This window comes from Gigantopelta aegis, chromosome 8 (assembly GCF_016097555.1).
Source record: "Gigantopelta aegis isolate Gae_Host chromosome 8, Gae_host_genome, whole genome shotgun sequence".
Lineage (NCBI taxonomy): Eukaryota > Metazoa > Mollusca > Gastropoda > Neomphalida > Peltospiridae > Gigantopelta > Gigantopelta aegis.
In genome coordinates, this window is record NC_054706.1 from 16,415,282 (window position 1) to 16,433,557 (window position 18,276).

An 18,276-nucleotide genomic window follows, 5' to 3' on the forward strand; every position below is an offset into this window, starting at 1 on the left:
AGTTCCATGAAATGTTTTTAAATAAAAATGTGCTGTGATTCTTATTTGAAATAATAAATATAATAAATCTTGTATTTTGCACATTGTATATCAGGCGAATTAGTCATGCCATCACTTTATTGATATATTAAAATATTTATGTATTAGTGTAACGTTTCCGGACTTTACCGAAATAACAAAGAGGCGTAACAAAACTGAACGACTGTCTGATACTTGTTTATTTCAGAGCTAAACCGTTTGTAAAGACGGACGACATAATTACCAGACTAATTTGTACAACACTTGCATCTCAAAGAGGTGTCTCCTTACGAAAACCAGATGGCTGGTTTTGAAGTATTTTCTAAAGCAAAGTAAGTAAACTGTCATACATTGCTTTGGCTGCAAATTTTGTTGAAATGTCTGCAAAAATAAAATTGACCAGTTTCCGTCTGTCGGCCATATTTCAAGGACACATGATTCTGTTTTTGTTTTCTTTCTATCCTACGGATTGGCAGGGATATGCATTATGATATATATTTATTGTACTTAAGCGTGCATCCATTTTATTCAATAGATAGATTTTGATGCGCTTCGAACAGTATTATATTGACAATTGGTTGTTGATAACATTGATGATTGAGTCATTGTTGCCTATTCATGAAATCGAAAGTCGTGGTATATATGTTTCGTGTTTTGTTTTCTTAATATCATGGGGTTTTTTTTAGGGCGTGGGGAGGGGTTATGGATGATTCCATTTGGGATATTCAGGGATAGCTCTGGTTGAGCAAAATGTTTCGCCAAATTGTCTATTAAACTTAAAAAATCGTAGAAATCGCCAGTTACTTTCTAAAAAATGTAAATTTTTACATGAAATTATTTCACCAAATTAAAATAAAATTCTCCAACTTATTTCAAAATTCGTAATTGGCGAATTTGGCGATTGCCAAACCTAGCCCAGGTATTGAGTTTATGAAATCTGAATTGTTAGATCACTGATCTTACAATACAGTGACTGAGTCTTATGAGTTCTAATCCCCAAAGTGGAGGTTAATTTGTTTATGTGTGTGTGTATATATATACATGTATATATCAAATGTTAATTGTAGGAAATTCCTGACATTCAGTTTTCTCTTCTTTTTTTTCTCTTCAGAAAAATGACAAACATGATCTGCTTGTCATTGCAACACAATAAGCTGATTCTACTTCTATTTGGCCATTACAATTACATGTACTTGCAGTAGTGTTCCATGGCACCTGTGAATATGGGTCTTATTTGAACATGGTTGGTGGTGCTTTGTGAATCCAATTTAAAGACAGTTACAGTCCAGACTTTGTGAACGTTTATCACCTTGTAAGATGTCTGATTACGGAAGCGACGATGACATGCTCATCTTTCCGATCACTGACCTCAGTGGCTATGATGGTCAGTCGGAGAGGGAGGAGAGCGAAGACGACTTTGGAGGGGGTGGCGTCAGCAGCCTAGACAAGCCCAAGGCATTCATGACCCTTCGACAGCGCCGGCTGTCAAAATCTGCCCCACCCCTGAAGCCACTGAATGTGAACAAGCGACACTGGCTGTCTGCTATAAAGAAGGCAAAGTGCCTGCAAGATCCTTGGAACAAGTTCCACATCGAAAAGCTTGACACCGAGATTTGTCTGAGGTATCGGTACAGTGCACTGAAACAGACCTGGACCACCGACCAGTGTAAAGTAAAGATCGAAAACGTTGTAAGTTGTTTGTCTTTTGTCTTTCTTTTTTTTGGGGGGGGAGGGGGGGGAGGTGTCTTTTTCATATATATAAATAAGCTGTACTGATTTTGATCCCAATGATGTAACAATGTCTATGACTAATGGGGTCTTTTGTTATGACTAAAATTAAATGTTAAATACTTGTACACGTGTATGTACCTTTTTTATAAGTTTCAAGTGAAAATATCACTTTCTGCACATTCTGTGTGAATTTAGAGATTTCGAAGATTCTGTCTGAATCATAAAAATTAGGTTTGGGATCTGGCTTATTTGGTATCTAGAGTGCTTTCCTGAGGTGCTTGCCTTGAACCACCTCAATGGACTCATTCTCTGGATGGGTTAATCCCACCCTAATTAGTGTCCCATGACTGATTTATCAACTTAGGCTGTGGTGTTTGCTGTCGGGTCTTTGGTTAAGTGTATATTGAAGATCCCTTGCTGCTAATAGAATAATGTAGCAAGTTTTCTCTAATATTTTGTGTTAAACACAATAATCAATGATTAATAAATCAGTACATGTGCTCCAGATAGTCGTGTCATTAAACAAACATGACATAACACAAACACTAAGTAATATGTATATTTTGGGATTCCATCTCATAATCATAAATGGTTCAGACCCAAAATCTGGGATTAACAGCACAGAATCCCACAAAATTTGTAGTCTGATGTACAGCATACCTATAAGAATTGAAACCATTTGTGTACAGGCACCTACATTACCTGCATGTTAACAATTTGAGCCTGTCACAAAGGAAAATGTGCCAGTAACCAAATGTTGAAATAATGTTACTATTGTCCTTTATTAATCATGTACTATTACATATACCCCAGGGATCGCCCTGGATCAAAAGTACCTGTAGCTAAAAAATTTGCCAAATGGGAAATTTATTAGCCATAATGAAAATGTTTTGCCAAAATTTTGTGCAGTACTGTATAAAGTATTTATGTATATGAATATGAAAATAAAAAAATTTCCCACCTAATTATGTACAAACTGGATAAATCTGAATAGCATTGGCAAAACCATATAATATTCCCTGATTAAAATCAAAGACAGCAAATGGCAGTTAAAATATTACTTTGATTTTTCAACGGGGTGGGGGGGGGGGGGGGGGGTGGAGAGATATGCACTAGCTTCAGAGTTGGACGCCAGTGCCCCCTGAAACCACCCACCCTGACTTATAAGACCTATGACATTAAATCAACAAATGTACAGAAATATGGGGGTGGGTGGATGTTTATGGGAGGGTGTTGTTTTTTCCCTTTCCTTTTTTTTTTTTTTAAAGTAACCCATAAATTCCCAACCCCAACAATTTCGTAATTTGTGCCATGTTGTTGCTGCTGTTGATTTCAACATCGTGTTAAATGCTTGTTGTTGATTTCAGCTTATAAAATACCTAGGCTAAGAATGCCGACTTCATGTTATTACAACTATTCCATAATTTACGTCAATTGTTTTTGATTAAAAAAGATAATGAATTGGAATTTATAGTCGTTTTAAAATCCAGCTAACTTTTGAGATGTAACCTCAAACTGTCAGTCTTACAAATTTATATAATATTTTATAAAACAAATGTCACGATTATTGTAAACAAATTGTTTATTTAGTGTACATTTAACCACAATTTACTGCATGTTAATTTTCTGGGATCATGATATGCATGAGTGCAAAATTAACAAAGACAAAGGAAATAAATGAACAAAACAGCAATTAAGTATTCATTGATGCAAACAAATATTGGGGTTTTTTTTTTTTACAAATTACATAAAGATTTACTTGCTTCTTGTACATTTGTATTGTTTAATGTCCACAATGATGTCTCTTAACACATGCAGTTAAGCATGACCTATATGCACACTGAGAGCAGTCCTAAGTTCAACAAACGTTTTTCTAACAGTTGCGAACTATTTGATTGGTTCCCGACGTGGACATTGCATTTGACGTGAAGCACATAAACCAGTCTAGCAGACGTTTTGTTTTGCTCGGTCTGACTAAACTCTGCTAAGGATAGCCTACTTGTCTTTCGGTCCTGAACTAGAATGTGTATTGACACTGACATGCATTTTCGGTCCATTTTTATTACTTTGGTTCAAAGACTTTAAAAAGTTAAAATGACAAGCTATAGATCTTTTAGACTTTGCTTTCATACATGTTGAATATATGCCATTAAAATTAATAACCATGATTATTAAAATAAGCAAACATCATTACGCTGTACATAGGCCTATACTGGATGACACTGTTTCTTGTTATCGGTCGTGAGAGTGCTATAATTACGCTAATTGAATATTTGGTATTATTAGTGGATTTCAGGTGTTGATAGATAATATTATATAACCGTTTGTTCACATCAGAAGATAGAAAATGGCTTAGCCAAACTTTTAGCCACTATAGTTAATGCGAAAACCAAAAATGCTGTGTTACATAAAACTAGACCGCAAGAGAGACTTGTAAATGAAACTCCTCATTATCGGAACTTTCATAAGCCTGTACAGTTTATTTCAGATTGTGATAGTTAACATCTGTAGTAAACTAGATTTTACCTCCAAATGATTTTGTACATGTATGATTATGTATGTACCAAAGAAAAGAAAAAATCTTTAAGTAGAATGAATGTTGAGATAAGATAAACATTAGGATGACTAGAAACATACTGGGGATGGATATTCTAAACAAAAGAATGTAATTAATATATAATTTTAAAAGCCATTAAAATGGCTATGCATATTAGTTTGAATTATGTTACAATGGCAGCGAATTGTGGACACTTCTTTAACCTTTTTGTGGTGTACAAACACATGTATAAACTAAATAAAACATGTTTTGTTTCGGTCATAACAATCTACAACCAAGTGGTATCCTGACCTATCCATGACCTTGAAATGATTGTTGGGAAGGCAGATTGTTATCAAGTTTCTATAGAATCGTAGCTACATAGTTAAAGGAGACCGGACACCAAAAGACATGTAGTGTGTAATGGATTAAGTTAGCGTCAAATACCGCATTACTCTAACGCCCGGCTCGCTGCGAGGCACCGGTCAGCTGCGCGTCTTAGGTTTGGGGTAAAAACAGAAGTGGACGGGATTATGCATAGATCTGAACGAAAGCGAGGCAATACGTCATCGGTGAGAGTTACCAAGCAATACCGGTACACGTGTTGATTCTTTGGTTGTGCCTTTTAGTCGTCTTTTTTTTTTGTCTCCAGGTTTATCGGAAATTTAATTTACAAGATAATTAGTGTTATTATATACTGTCAACGTAATTATATTATGTTTAACTGCAACAATAACAGCAATGCATCCCAAGAAACGGCCAACATCATGGTTTTGATCTAAAAAACAAAACGTGAATTATTACGTTAGTTAACAATGTTTATCGTCAGTTCAGTATATTGTCATTAAAATTAAAATGCGAACACTTTGGCATGAACAACATATGTACTCTGGCCAGAAGGAATGATGCTTAAATAATTTTAAAGCTAATGTCGATTATTAAAGCATAATAAAATTGTACTTTGCAATGCTTTCTGTATGTCATATTAAAAATACTCCACACCAAATAATTATTTTAATACCTACCCTGGGTTTCTGCCAGAGGGTGTGGAGGGTAAACTTACATGTATGTACTAAAAAATCTCAGAAATTAATGTATATATATATGTTTTATTTTTTCGATAGATTATAGTAACATAATTGCTGTTTAAAATTTGTAAAAGTGCATGAAATAAAATGTTCAATAAAAAAACATTTCAAACCTATAACCACCACACCCCCCCAGTTCCTACAGGCCTGTTTTATTACGTACCCTCAAATTATTTTCTAGCAGAAAACCTGGTACCTTTGGCAGAGGTTAAAACAATTGGTCGTCTAATTTTCGACCATAAAATAATATAATTAATCACTTTTGGCATCTAGCAATTTAAAGCAAAATTAACAATAGTTACCACATGGAATAAGCATCATATATTATTTTGTTTTACCTGTAATATATTTTACCTGTAATATATTTTCATCAGGACTTCCTTCTTCCTCCATGAATGATTAAAGAAAATAACACTGGATATATTGTAATTATATTTTTTTTTTATTCCAATATATAACAAATGTGTTTTATGTCAGTATGTAGAGCAAACTACCTGAAACAGTTGGTTTGAAATCATGATTACAAAATCCTAAAGATAAAAGGAACTGGTTCCTAACTTCACCCTCTACATACATGTATTATCTACATTTGTATAGGCCTGTAGGAACGATATTTGAAGTGTGTGTGTGTGTGGGGGGGGGGGGGGGGGGAAACAGTCTCTAGTGAGGGATAAAAACTACGGGCCTGTTGTATTTTATATTAATAAATGCAAAGACTACATAATAATATTGTCGATAAGACATATTAGTTGTAAAGTGATTGTCAGTATGTGGCAACAGTATAATATTTTCCAACATTTCTGTGTTTCTGTACCCGGCTGTGGACAGTTTCGGCAGACTGGTAACACATTTTCTTAATAATTAAAAGTACACGGTTTAACCAAACACATTAAAACTTGGAGGGTAACTAGTTAAGAGAACAAAGTTTTTTGTTAAATTAATATATCTTGCTTTGGTGAGGAGAGGACGCTTTTTGCAAATTTGCGAAATCGGCCTCTGGAATATCCACTGACGTGTCATATTTACATTTATGCTGAACAAGATTTATGACATGGGCGTACATAGGATTTTGAAAGGGGGGGGGGGGGGATTCCAAAATAGATTGCAGAGATATTGGGCATATATTTCTATGTTGAGTAAATATAATAATGTCAGATATCAATGTCAGATATATTAAATTATAAAAAAAGCAATTTCGGGGGGGGGGGGGGTTGCCCATGTACGATGAAATATTATTACATTTTGTGTGCTTATCTTCTAATTAGGTCCATTTGCTTCAGTTTACATTAAAAATGTCATAAAAAATTATGTTTAAAAAAATGCTTGTATGCTAGTCTTATGACCGTGTGGCTTCCTCGTCTTCGTCGGCAGTTGATTCATCCGAGTTTTCGTCTAAGACAACATTTCTAGGATTAGGGACAAAGTCTCTGATAAGTGGTTCAAACTGATATGGTTTGATGCCATTAGCACAAGCTGGACACAATTCTTCGTCACTCGAATCGCTAAGTTCGTCCATGCTGCTTGGTAGTTTCTTCAGTTTTCCTCTCATCGATGACGTCACGGGTCTAGCTTATCAATTGTCGACAGTTTCCGGCAAACATGGAGATCGGCGGAAAAAAAAACCCCCAACCAAGACTGGCACGCTTAACTTAGTCAATAAGGGGAGCACAGTAGTTGCGTGTTGTGGTTTATGACGGCAAACAATTCATTACGCCGTATATATGGTTTGGTGTCCAGTCTCCTTTAAAAATTGATTTTTTGGTCGGTCACCATTGTTTTATATGTATTGACCAAGAGCAATTACAGATTTTTCTTTTTACATTTATAAAGTCTAAGAGTAATCTGTTAGGTGATACCATTTTGAGAAAAAAATATTATTTTCCTGACACATAAAACTCGCTAAAAAAGACTCTTGTCAAGTACATTTAGTTTCATTGTAACCAGGCATTGAAATTGTTTTTTTAACTATTACTCTGGAATCCAAAATATTATTTAGTAATAGTAATATGGATATTTTGACATTCCATCTCATAATCTTACTTAAATTATCCCAGTGGTATGTATTGTCCTTGCTGTGGGAAGGTGCACATGTATATAAAAAATCCCATGTTGCTTTTTGACAGAAGTAACCTTGCTAGATCAAGTATTAATATGGCCATGTTTGTTATCAAATAGCTTTAGAAATATTCCTTTCATCCATTTTTGTTATTTGCAGTGTTGAGCATTATCATCGTAAAAGATATATTTAAATATTTATGGGTTTTCCTGTTGTGTACCTTGTTACATAGTTTAATTAAAAGGAAAATATTATTTTTCATGACCGAGCATTACAATGGATCGATATGAAATGGAAAAGCTGATAATATGATTTTCATACGACTTGTCCTCATTAGTGGTTAGGTTTTTTTAATTTTTATTTTATTTTTTTTATTATATATATGCTCGATGCATTATAAACACACTTGTAATAAGAAGATTGTTATTTGATTTTCCATATATGATTCAAAGATTCTCAAATATACATGTGAACAAAATCAATAGATGATGGCATTACTTAAGCACAATTATGTGCCGTGATTCAAGGCTAACAATAATGTTCATTAATGTACATATATATCCACCGAGTTTAAGAAGCAGATAGGAAAAGTTGGTGAATGGTGAACAAACTTCATACAGTTTGTAATATTTGTAGGAAGGGGAATAAATGTTTAACAAAACATCACAAAAATACATCAGCTACATGTGTATATTGGGTGTCATTGTAGGAGGCGAGGGGTGGGTGGGGGTGAGATGGAGTACTAGCTCTGGCACCCACCAGATTCACCAATTGTGAATTTTAAGAACAATTTCAACTTTTATTATTAATTTTGCAAAACAAATTCATGTAATAATTGACATTTTAAAGAAAATATCTGTCGATTTCTGCAATTTTTTAAGTTTAATAAACAATTTGGCAGAATATTTTGCTCACCCAGAGCTAAGCCTGAGCGTACACTCAAAGTTTGATGGGTCACAAAATCAATTGAGGAACAAAATTCCAAAATGTGCTGTCACATTTTGCATTTTTTTTTATCATCTTCCCTTATTTTATATGTATTATAGAGTCGCACCTTCTGATGAAATAATATTTTCCAAAACGTGTTCTGTCCCATTGTAATCGATGATACAAAAAGTAGCATTTTTCCAAAACGTAGCCAGTCCAAAATATTAGATTTTCCGAAACGCACTCAGTCCACTGTGCCTGCGCAGTTCGGCCTCTTTAGTATGTTTTAAAATGGCGGTGCCCTGTAGCAGTGATTTTGCTGTAAATGAAGAGTATTCTGTCGGTGTTAGCGAGGAAGAAAACATACACTAAGCGTTGAAACGTGGGACAAAACGATTGTGTTGTTGATCAATATGTTGAGCAGGAGTCTTTTCTGTGACATGATGAAAGTATGGTACAATAGTCTAGTAATGGATAAATGAAGCAATATTCAATTATATTGATTTTAATTGCTGTAAATAAAGGTACAATAGCAATACAGTAGTTATACTGCAACAGAATAGTACAGATAGAAAGTACCCCTACCAAGATGTTAGATTAGGCTACCGTCTGTCCAACAGTGACCATCAGTGGATCATACACTTGGTCAAGTGGTCTGCAATAACAGGTTAATATACCAGTAAATACAAGACAACTGTTGCTTTTTAAAGCAGATAGTATTTTAATACAGATAGACTCTAACACAGATAATAATATACGTTTTACCTGTAATATTACATTCGTGACTTATATGTTGCTGTTTTGGGGTCAGATTTGAGGAGTGGTGTAAATAAATGATGTTGCATAAAATACAAGAGTTATGTTTGTAGGTATGCCAAAAATATAAAATAAAACAATTTATTTGGTGTATGTTAGTTTTTCATCAGTTTCTCTTTTTTTTTTAAATGTGACCGAGTACGTTTTGGAACTTTGCTCCTCAATTACCCTCTCTGGACTAAGACTTTTTTCCCATATCATGTTACCAACCAATGCTTTACAACTGGTTCATCAAAGGACATGGTATGTCTTGTCTGGGTTTTTCCCCCATCCTAACTAATGCTCTACAACTGGTTCATCAAAGGCCATGGTATATTACTGTCTTATCTATGTCAAAGTGCATATAAATGATCCCTTGCTGTTTTATTGGTAGGAATAGTCTAAGTACAGGGGATATTAAAATATTTTCTAACTTTTGATAATTAAACACAGTTATTTAACCAACTGATTAACAACTACTATTTAACGTTTTAGAATTGTGTAGCAATCTCTGAAAGATGCATGGTGAATCATGACACAACACTGAACAAAGTGTTCCCTGGTGTGTTAGCAGTGGGTTTCTCCCTCGGTCTCTTTCTCTTAACAAAATGTCGGAATATCCTGTTTGACACCAAATACCTATAGATAGCTGTGGTTTGAAAATGTGCTGAGATGTACAGGGCTTTAGATGTCACTGATTTGGGCACCACGGGGACTTTTGTCTCTTCTTTCTGAAAACAAGAAGATTTATTTAGTTCAGTACTGTCATTAACAGCTGTCATGTTTTTAATGATCAGAAATGCATTTCAAGTTATTTTAATGCAATTAAACTTAACATTTCAGTAGTTTTCAGATGAAATATTTTGAGGTTAGCATGTGTGTACTAAATTTGGGCATGAATATTTTGAGGTTAGCATGTGTGTACTAAATTTGGGCATGATTATTTTGGGGCACAACTTTTATCGCATCGACTTCGATGCAATCTAAGTCCTGGATATATCACATAAACAGATATACAGGCATGGTTTCCACTAGAGATTTATTCTAGGATACACCTTCGATGGGCTGCGAAATCCACCCACACTCCGCTCCTGCTGAAGTTATTGTCATTTAAAAAATAATTTCAGCAATGTCATAATGTGTATATAAAGTACAATACATACTCCACGCTCTCTGAGTCTTTGTAATGAATTATTTAAACAACTTTTTAGCATTAAAAAAATAATATCTGAAAATTTTAGGATACACATTTTTACCCATTTTTCCCATTTGGGGCAAGGCGTAGCCCAGTGGTAAAGCGCTTGCTTGATGCACGGTCAATTTGGGATCGATCCCCGTCGGTGGGCCCATTGCGCTATTTCTCACTCCAGCCAGTGCACCACAACTGCTACATCAAAGGCCGTAGTATGTGCTATCATGTCTATGGTATGGTGCATATAAAAGATCCCTTGAGCACTGGTAATCAAAAAGAGTAGCCCAAGAAGTGGTGACAGTGGGTTTCCTCCATCAATGTCTGTGTGGTCCTTAACCATATGTCCGACACTGTATAACCAACCATAAAATGTGTTGAATGCGTCGTTAAAAAAAAAAAAAAAAAATCCTTTCCTTTTACCCATTTTACCCTCTGTAAAAATCCATGACAGGTCTTTCTTTTGTTTGTACATGTTATAGAAGTTATTAATAATAGATGTACACATAGTCAGGTGGGAGACATGTACAGGTATGTTCTTCCCAATTTAAGCCCATCATTTTAATTGTGTTTATTGAAGATGTGTAATAATCTATATACATACAATGTACATAATAATAGTCTTATTCAACTTACTGTGCTAGCACAACAAATATGCTATTCAACCTGAGTCATACCTACACACTGCAGAATTCTCTCCCTTGCCGGATATGCGCAATGCTATCCTTGCACGGGCTACCTGTAACTTCATTCTCAATTCTGCAGTCCACCTGTTAACACCTGTTAAGCTTTGGCAAAAAATTTTCTTTACTTGTAATTTTGTGTTTGTTTTTTTGGTTGAACTTGACATACGGTTGGTAGTTGGGAATTCTGTGTTGAATTTACCATGTCCGACGCGAGTTCGTTGACAGCTAGCGCACAGAAAGTTTGTGCGCGAGATGGTTGTCCATTTCCTTTACGACGTAAAGACACACACGTGTTGTGTCCGGACTGTCGGTCTTGTTCTCAAGACCGTCAGTGTGAGATCTGCGCCACGTGGTCTCCTGACCAGTGGGTTCGGTTCGGTTCGCAGACTCAGGTTTCGGGTACCAGCAAAATCTTGTCGTCTGCTTCGGCAGTAGTCGGCAAGTCGGACTTAGTGGGTAGGTCCCATAAGTCTGTAGACACTTCGAAAAGTGTCCGGAAAGGGGGAAAACACAAGGGTGTTTCTTCTTCGGTCCGTGTTACGAGTACAGTTAAATATACTTCGGGAGCGCCCCCCCCCCCCCCCCCCCCCCCCCCCCGGGCTCCTATTGTGACCGTGGTACGTGAGCCGTCTTCGTTAGTGACGGCGCCTTCTTCTGTTTGTTTGGCTTCGTCGCGGGCGTCGCCATCGTCGTTACGGTTACCTTTACAAACAGAAGGGGGGCAGGGTGGAGTCGTCGCGGCACCGGTTTTGACGACTTCATCGGTTACCGAGCACATGCACTCCGTTGTGCATAGGTCCACTGCTTCGTCCGCAGAGCAGGTGGCCCCGACTTTGCCTTCGATTGCTGACAGTCGCTTCGGCACCTCATCAAGGGTGTCAAGGCCCGAGGAGAGTTCTGCCAGTTTGCTTCGAACTGAGCCAGTTGTTCCGATGCCGGGGATCCGTCTCTGATGGCATCCCGACCGATGTTTACCGTTGGGTGGAGGACGTCATCCCGTTTGGGTCCTCCGTTTGCATATGTTTACCCCAACGGGTCCGGTGACCTTCGGTAGCAAATCCTCTCCTCACAGTTTGCACTGTCTTTGGTCCCTACCTCTTCGACTTTACTCGATAGAGGACGAGGTTCGCGCAGATACCCCTCGGCTGGGGGTACTCTGTGGCCGCAAACTCCGACCGTTCCGCACTTGGCGCAGGAACGACCGTTAGGCTTTCAGGAAACGTTGTTTCGTAGTTTTGTGGAATTTTTGAACGCTTCGCCTCAGTTGGGATCATTGCTTTCGCAGACGGGACCGTCGGGTGCGGCTCCCATTTCCTCCCGTTCCCCCCCCCCCCCCCCCCCCCCTGGTTTTTTCCGCCAAACCAGCAGAAACTGTCGAGAGCGTCCCTCGACAGCAGGCTTGACGATGCAGTTAGGGATTGTCGTTCAGTTTCCTATTGTTTCCGTTGTCGGGAGACGCTGCCCCAGGGGCGTCTCGATTAGGGGGAGGAGTCCATATCGATCTTCGGGATCCAGTGGGTCAGTGACCTGGCTTCGAGGAAGCGTCGGTTTTTCGACCGGATTCTGGTCGCTGACCCAGCTCTCTCTCACTTTTCGGTTCGGAGGTAGAGGAGGAGTGCGATTTGTCCGGCGGTTCTGGCTTTTGTCAGGGACCAGGTCCGACAGGTATGCGGGGACGCTATACCTCAGGTTGAGGCCCAGCCTACATTCAAGGGTGTCTCCTTCGGTAACCGTTCTTTGAATTTGGTCACTCCTCGTGAGGAGTCGGGTTTACCCACTTGCACAGGAGGCGCACAGTTCACTTTGTGACATTGATGTGTTGATCACTGGCAGTGATCGTATCCTGGGAGTGGGTGTTGATGAGTACCCAAAAGGCACTGCCTACGGGGAAAATCCTAACGGGAGCGCGCATTTTTCGTGCCGACTCCTATGAGACGTTGGGGGCGGATTTTCTCGAACATCCGGCGGTCGTTCCGCTAGTGTCCGAGCCGCTTGTTCCCCATCGCCGCATGTGTCATTGCCAATCGCGGATCTGGAATCGTTCGAACGGCTGGCTAAGTCGATGTTCCAGGTTAATAACCATTTAGGTACGTTCCTATTTGGCTTGGATAAGGCTGTCGAGAGCCTTCCCGGCGATGGCGAAAGGCTGTTTGGAGGCTGCGTCAAAAGCCACTAAGCATATCGCTCAGTTATCTGGCCGATTTTTGCGAACAGTCTTTTGTTACGGCGTGACCATTACCTGGGGGTTTGAGTGCGTCAACGTTGCGAAGACGTTTTTTCGTACACGTTCGGTACGGGAAAAATTTACTTTTCGGTCCCGATTTTTCATATTGTCCTAGACAAGGATTTGTCGCGACCAGTCCCGAACACTCGACCCTCAACCTCTGGTAAACGTCGGTCCACGTTTTTCGGGGTTTCAAGCCTCCTCCTGTAAAAAAGGCTGCTTTTTTGCTCCAGTCGGCTCAGATCCCTAGGGTTCCTGACACTAGGAGGCAACCAGGTAACAACCCGTCTTCCGCTAAGCGAGGACGCAAACGTCGTACTGCGTTCCGTTCTCAGTCCACCAAAGGCGTTGCGCCTACGGGTGGTAAGCGGTTGGGGTGAGGGTACGTGAACGATCGGCAGTTGCTTTCGGAGGTACCGTTAGCAACCATACCCGTGGGGGGCAGGCTCCGCCATTTCCTTCGAAATTGGTGCAAGCTGCCTGGTCTCGACCCCTGGGTTCTGTCGGTCGTTCGACACGGTTACAAAATACCCTTTTCTTCGAGCCCCCCTCTTACTTCCACTCCCGAGAATGCCGCCGTTACCGTCCGCGGATCGGCGCGTTTTAGTGGATAGTATGATTGCCGAGTTTCTCGACAAAGGGGCCATCCAGAGAGTCAGTCTGGACACTCCGGGATTTTATTCTCATCTTTTCTTCGCCCGGAAGAAAAATGGGGAATGGAGACCAATCCTAAATTTGAAGCCACTGAACGTCTACGTCGATGTTCCTTCCATGAAAATGGAAACGGTTCATTCGGTCCGGAACCTGCTTCAAATTGGGGAGTGGGCTGTGTCGATCGATCTGAAAGACGCATACCTCCATGTCCCGGTGCACAAGGCGTTTTGGAAGTTTCTGTGCTTCCTGTTCGAACTGTTTGGAAAGCGTACGAGTTTCGTGTGCTCCCGTTCGGTTTGGCGACGAGTCCCCATGCTTTTACACGTGTGGTAAAAGCGGTGGTAGGTCATGTTCATTTGTTAGGGGTTCGAATGCATACCTATCTGGACGATTGGTTGATCCCAGCTTCGTCGCAACAGGAGTGTCAGACCAATGTCGGGTTGGTTTTGGACACGATCCTCCAATGGGTTTTATTTCCCAATTGGGTGAAATCGGAGTTAACGCCGGCTCAGATTTTCACATATCTCGGAGTGGTCTTCGATCTTGTGGTAGCGTCGGTTCGTCCCACCGATGCGCGTATCCACAATTTCCAAACGTCGGCGCGACGTTTGATGGGGGAGCAAAGTACTACGGTACGATCTCTCCACGTGGTGTTGGGCCACCTCGAATCTCTGGCCTCATTGATCGTGCGGTTCAGACGATTCAAACGACCACTCCAGTGGCATTTGTCCCCACGGTGGGACGGTCACAATTGGGACACGATAGTGCCTCTGGGCCCATGGTTCACTCATCCGATACAGGAGTGACTGTCGGACAAGTGCATGTCCCTATCGGTTCCGTTGCACCCCCCTGCTCCGGATCTGATCCTGTTCACGGATGCGTCGCTGCACGGGTACGGGGCGCATCTGTGGATCAACACATTTCAGGGGTATGGAATCTCTCCGAGAGGAAGCTTCATATCAACTGTTTGGAGATGGAGGCAGTGCATCGTGCCTGTCTTCATTTCCGGTGTGTTCTTCGACACCGTCTACCGAGTCGGTTTATCAGTGTCAAATGGCGACTGTGGGTTCGTTGGGCGAATTCTGCGACCAACACGGGATTTCGAATTCTGTTGAGCCTGCGTCAATACGTCGGTAGTGGCATATCTCAATCGTTGGTCCAAGAAAGGAAATCGGAGACTTTGGGTCGCAAAAGCTCTTGCGATTTTGGAATTCACTACTCTTAAACAGTGTGGATGTCGTGACTTTTCTACCAACTTGGTGTTGCATGATTTACTTAAATCATTACAATCCACGGTTGAACGACCTTCCATTATTCCGAAATGGAATGTCTTTCTGGTCGCGTCTCTTCCCAAGCGCAAATCTACCGCGGCGGTTGCATGCTCTTAAGGGTGCGCCTTATGAGCCGTTGAGGTTTGCTAGTCTTCGTGCCTTGACGTGGAAGACTCTGTTTCTGGTTTCACTGGCAGCTTGTCGTCGGATCAGTGAGATACATGCTTTTTTGCATGACTTGGTTGATTACAATTCGGACGGGTCTGTCACTTTACGTACCGACCCTATCTTTGTTGCTAAAAACCAGTCTCCAGGGGAAGAGTTTCCACCTACTGTCATTCACAGTTTATCTCGTACACTGTCATCTGATAACTCGGATAGACTTCTTTGCCCGGTGAGAGCATTGAAGTATTATTTGCAGCGTACGAAAAACCGGCGGCTGGGTAAAAAGAGATTGTTTATTTCTTATACCATTAGGCCGGGTGATGTCACAAAAAATGCTTTGTCTCGATGGATAGCAGCTACCATCAAGCTAGCATATGAGTTGGCGGGTGATCATGTGTTACGGAATTTCTCTGTTAAACCACATGAGATCCGAGCCATTTCTGCTTCCCTGAATTTTCATGACTCTTTAGATATTATAAAGGTCATGAATGCAGGGGTTTGGAAAGGACGGCACACTTTTGACCGTTTCTATTTCCGGGATATGGCGGTTGGTCCTGACGGTACGCGTAGGATCCAGACAGTCATTGCGGCTCAACACGTCGTGTCTGTGCGCAGGGCAACGGAAAGGGGTCGACCTCTTTTCCGTCCGACTGCCATCGATTCACGCTTCGGACATGTTTAACACTCCACTCTTTTCTGAGGGATGGGGTTTTTTGTAGTGTTGTCTACCGTTTCCTCTCCCTGGGGAGATGTTTTTCCTCCTTTTCATGGGGATGAGTTTTTCTTTTGGGAAGCCCCTTTTTATTCCCAAAAGGTTTTTGACTCCTTGTTACCGTATGTCGTGGTTCATCCTATCTCCATGTCATTACTTCAAAGGAGCTTTTTGGGTACGGGTAAGTCCTCTATTTTCTTACCTCCTCCCATTAATGTTGAATTCACGTGCTCTAACGGTGTCATTGCACGTCCGTTATAGCATATTTGTTGTGCTAGCACAGTAAGTTGAATAAGACTATTAGAAAATTTGTTTCTAATTTTCATTATTATTCATACTTACCTAGTGCTAGCACAACAAACTATACCTCCCACCCACCCCTATGAGGCTTTCCCTCGGTGGGTGGACTTTGAACCGAGAATGAAGTTACAGGTAGCCCGTGCAAGGATAGCATTGCGCATATCCGGCAAGGGAGAGAATTCTGCAGTGTGTAGGTATGACTCAGGTTGAATAGCATATTTGTTGTGCTAGCACTAGGTAAGTATGAATAATAATGAAAATTAGAAACAAATTTTCTAAAATATTTGTATTATTTTCAATATGTATTTTTTTACAGCCATTTACACGAGGAGCAATGCGACAGTGTTACAGGATGTAAGTATCTGTCTTTTGTTTGCATTGATTGTTTGTCATGCTTCGTTAATATTGACATAAGGCAGGTCTTGGAGAAATGAAAATATGCGTTAAGTATTTATGGCTTACGCAATACAAATTCAGGTAACTCATTTTGTTTTTACATAACCCAATATTATCATATAAATGGTGACCTGATTTAATATTCGAACAATAAATGGATTATGCAAAACTCAATTTGTGTGAGTGATGCGTGAAGGAAACATTTGTTATCAAATTGTTTAGAGGCCTATAAAGATGTCATACATGTAGATGTCTGGATGTGGATTCTGTATAGTAAAAAACTAGATCCTCAAAAAATGAAAAGCTATCGCACAACTGTCCAAGGTTACAGTATATCAAAGGCTGTGATATGTGATGTCCTGTCTATGAAAAAGTCCTATAAAAGATCTCTTGCTACTAAGGGTAAAATGTAGTGGCTTTCCTCTAATCAAAAAGAGTAGCCCATGTAGTGGCGACAGTGGGTTTCCTCTGTCAATATCTGTGTGGTCCTTAACCATATGTCTGACGCCATATAACCGTAAATAAAATGTGTTGAGTGTGTGGTTAAATAAAACATTTCTTTCCTTTTTCTGAAGACTACATGTCAGAATTACTAAGTGTTTAACATCAGATCCAGTAGTTGATTGATTGATTGATCACTGTGCTCTAGTGGTGTCATCAAACAAAACAAACTATAACTTTATACACTGTACAATGAAGAGCCTATTATATCAGGTCTGATAGTACTAGGAAGTGAGAACACCGATTAAAATAACCTAAATCATCCGACATGTAAATCTATACAGACACATCCACGTGGGCAGTGTATCCCTGGCTAGGTGATTGACCTCTGGGTCGCTCTTGTTTATCTCGGACGGTTGAACCAGAACTAAAAAAAACTCAAGAGCCTGCACGTTTGTGCTTCACTGCTTACGCTGGGTTGCAACTAGCTTTCTCACTGGCTGACACACACGAAGCTTGACCGATTTCCCTTGCGGGGCAATCGGCCTATAAACATGTGCCTATCGGTTGTGGGTTTCTATCAGGTGTATTATCACTGTGTATTGTTCCTAGCCCCAGCGTGCTTCTTCATTTTAATAGAGAGGGCTTAGTCATGTGTTTATCTGGGTTATGCTTATGGTGCATATATTTAGATATATATAGTATTTGTGGTATTGATTACTTGTGTGTGTGTATATCGAGTTATTGTATAGTGTGTTCAAGACAGCTGTGTGTGTATGAGTGAGTGTCTGTGTATGAACATGTGTCTGATTGTTTTGTTGTTTTCATAGCATTTTTGTAAGTTATAATTCGGCCACAGGGAGGTTAAAGTATACACAACTGTGTATTGAGTATTGAACAGTCTTTAATAAAAACAACAACAACATGGTATTTATTTAATAATAAAGGAAATAGATTGGAAAGTAGACTGTAGATCTATACAATTTCCTCCACGAATGTAAAGTTGAGAAAGACATATTGTTCCTATAACAAAAAAAAAACACACACTATTTTTCTCAGATTGCTGTACAGTTTTTATGTTCTGGTT

At 39.8% G+C, this 18,276-nt stretch overlaps 1 protein-coding gene across 1 annotated transcript in view; it reads left to right on the forward strand.

The window, feature by feature from the left end:
• Positions 1–212: 212 nt before the first annotated feature.
• LOC121379966 (eukaryotic elongation factor 2 kinase-like) overlaps positions 213–18,276 on the forward strand; it is a 43,916-nt gene continuing 25,852 nt past the window's right edge. The window contains 3 exon segments of the mRNA XM_041508665.1: positions 213–350; positions 1,130–1,707; positions 16,669–16,706. Coding sequence (XP_041364599.1) covers positions 1,336–1,707; positions 16,669–16,706 — 410 coding nt within the window. The 5' untranslated portion in view covers positions 213–350; positions 1,130–1,335.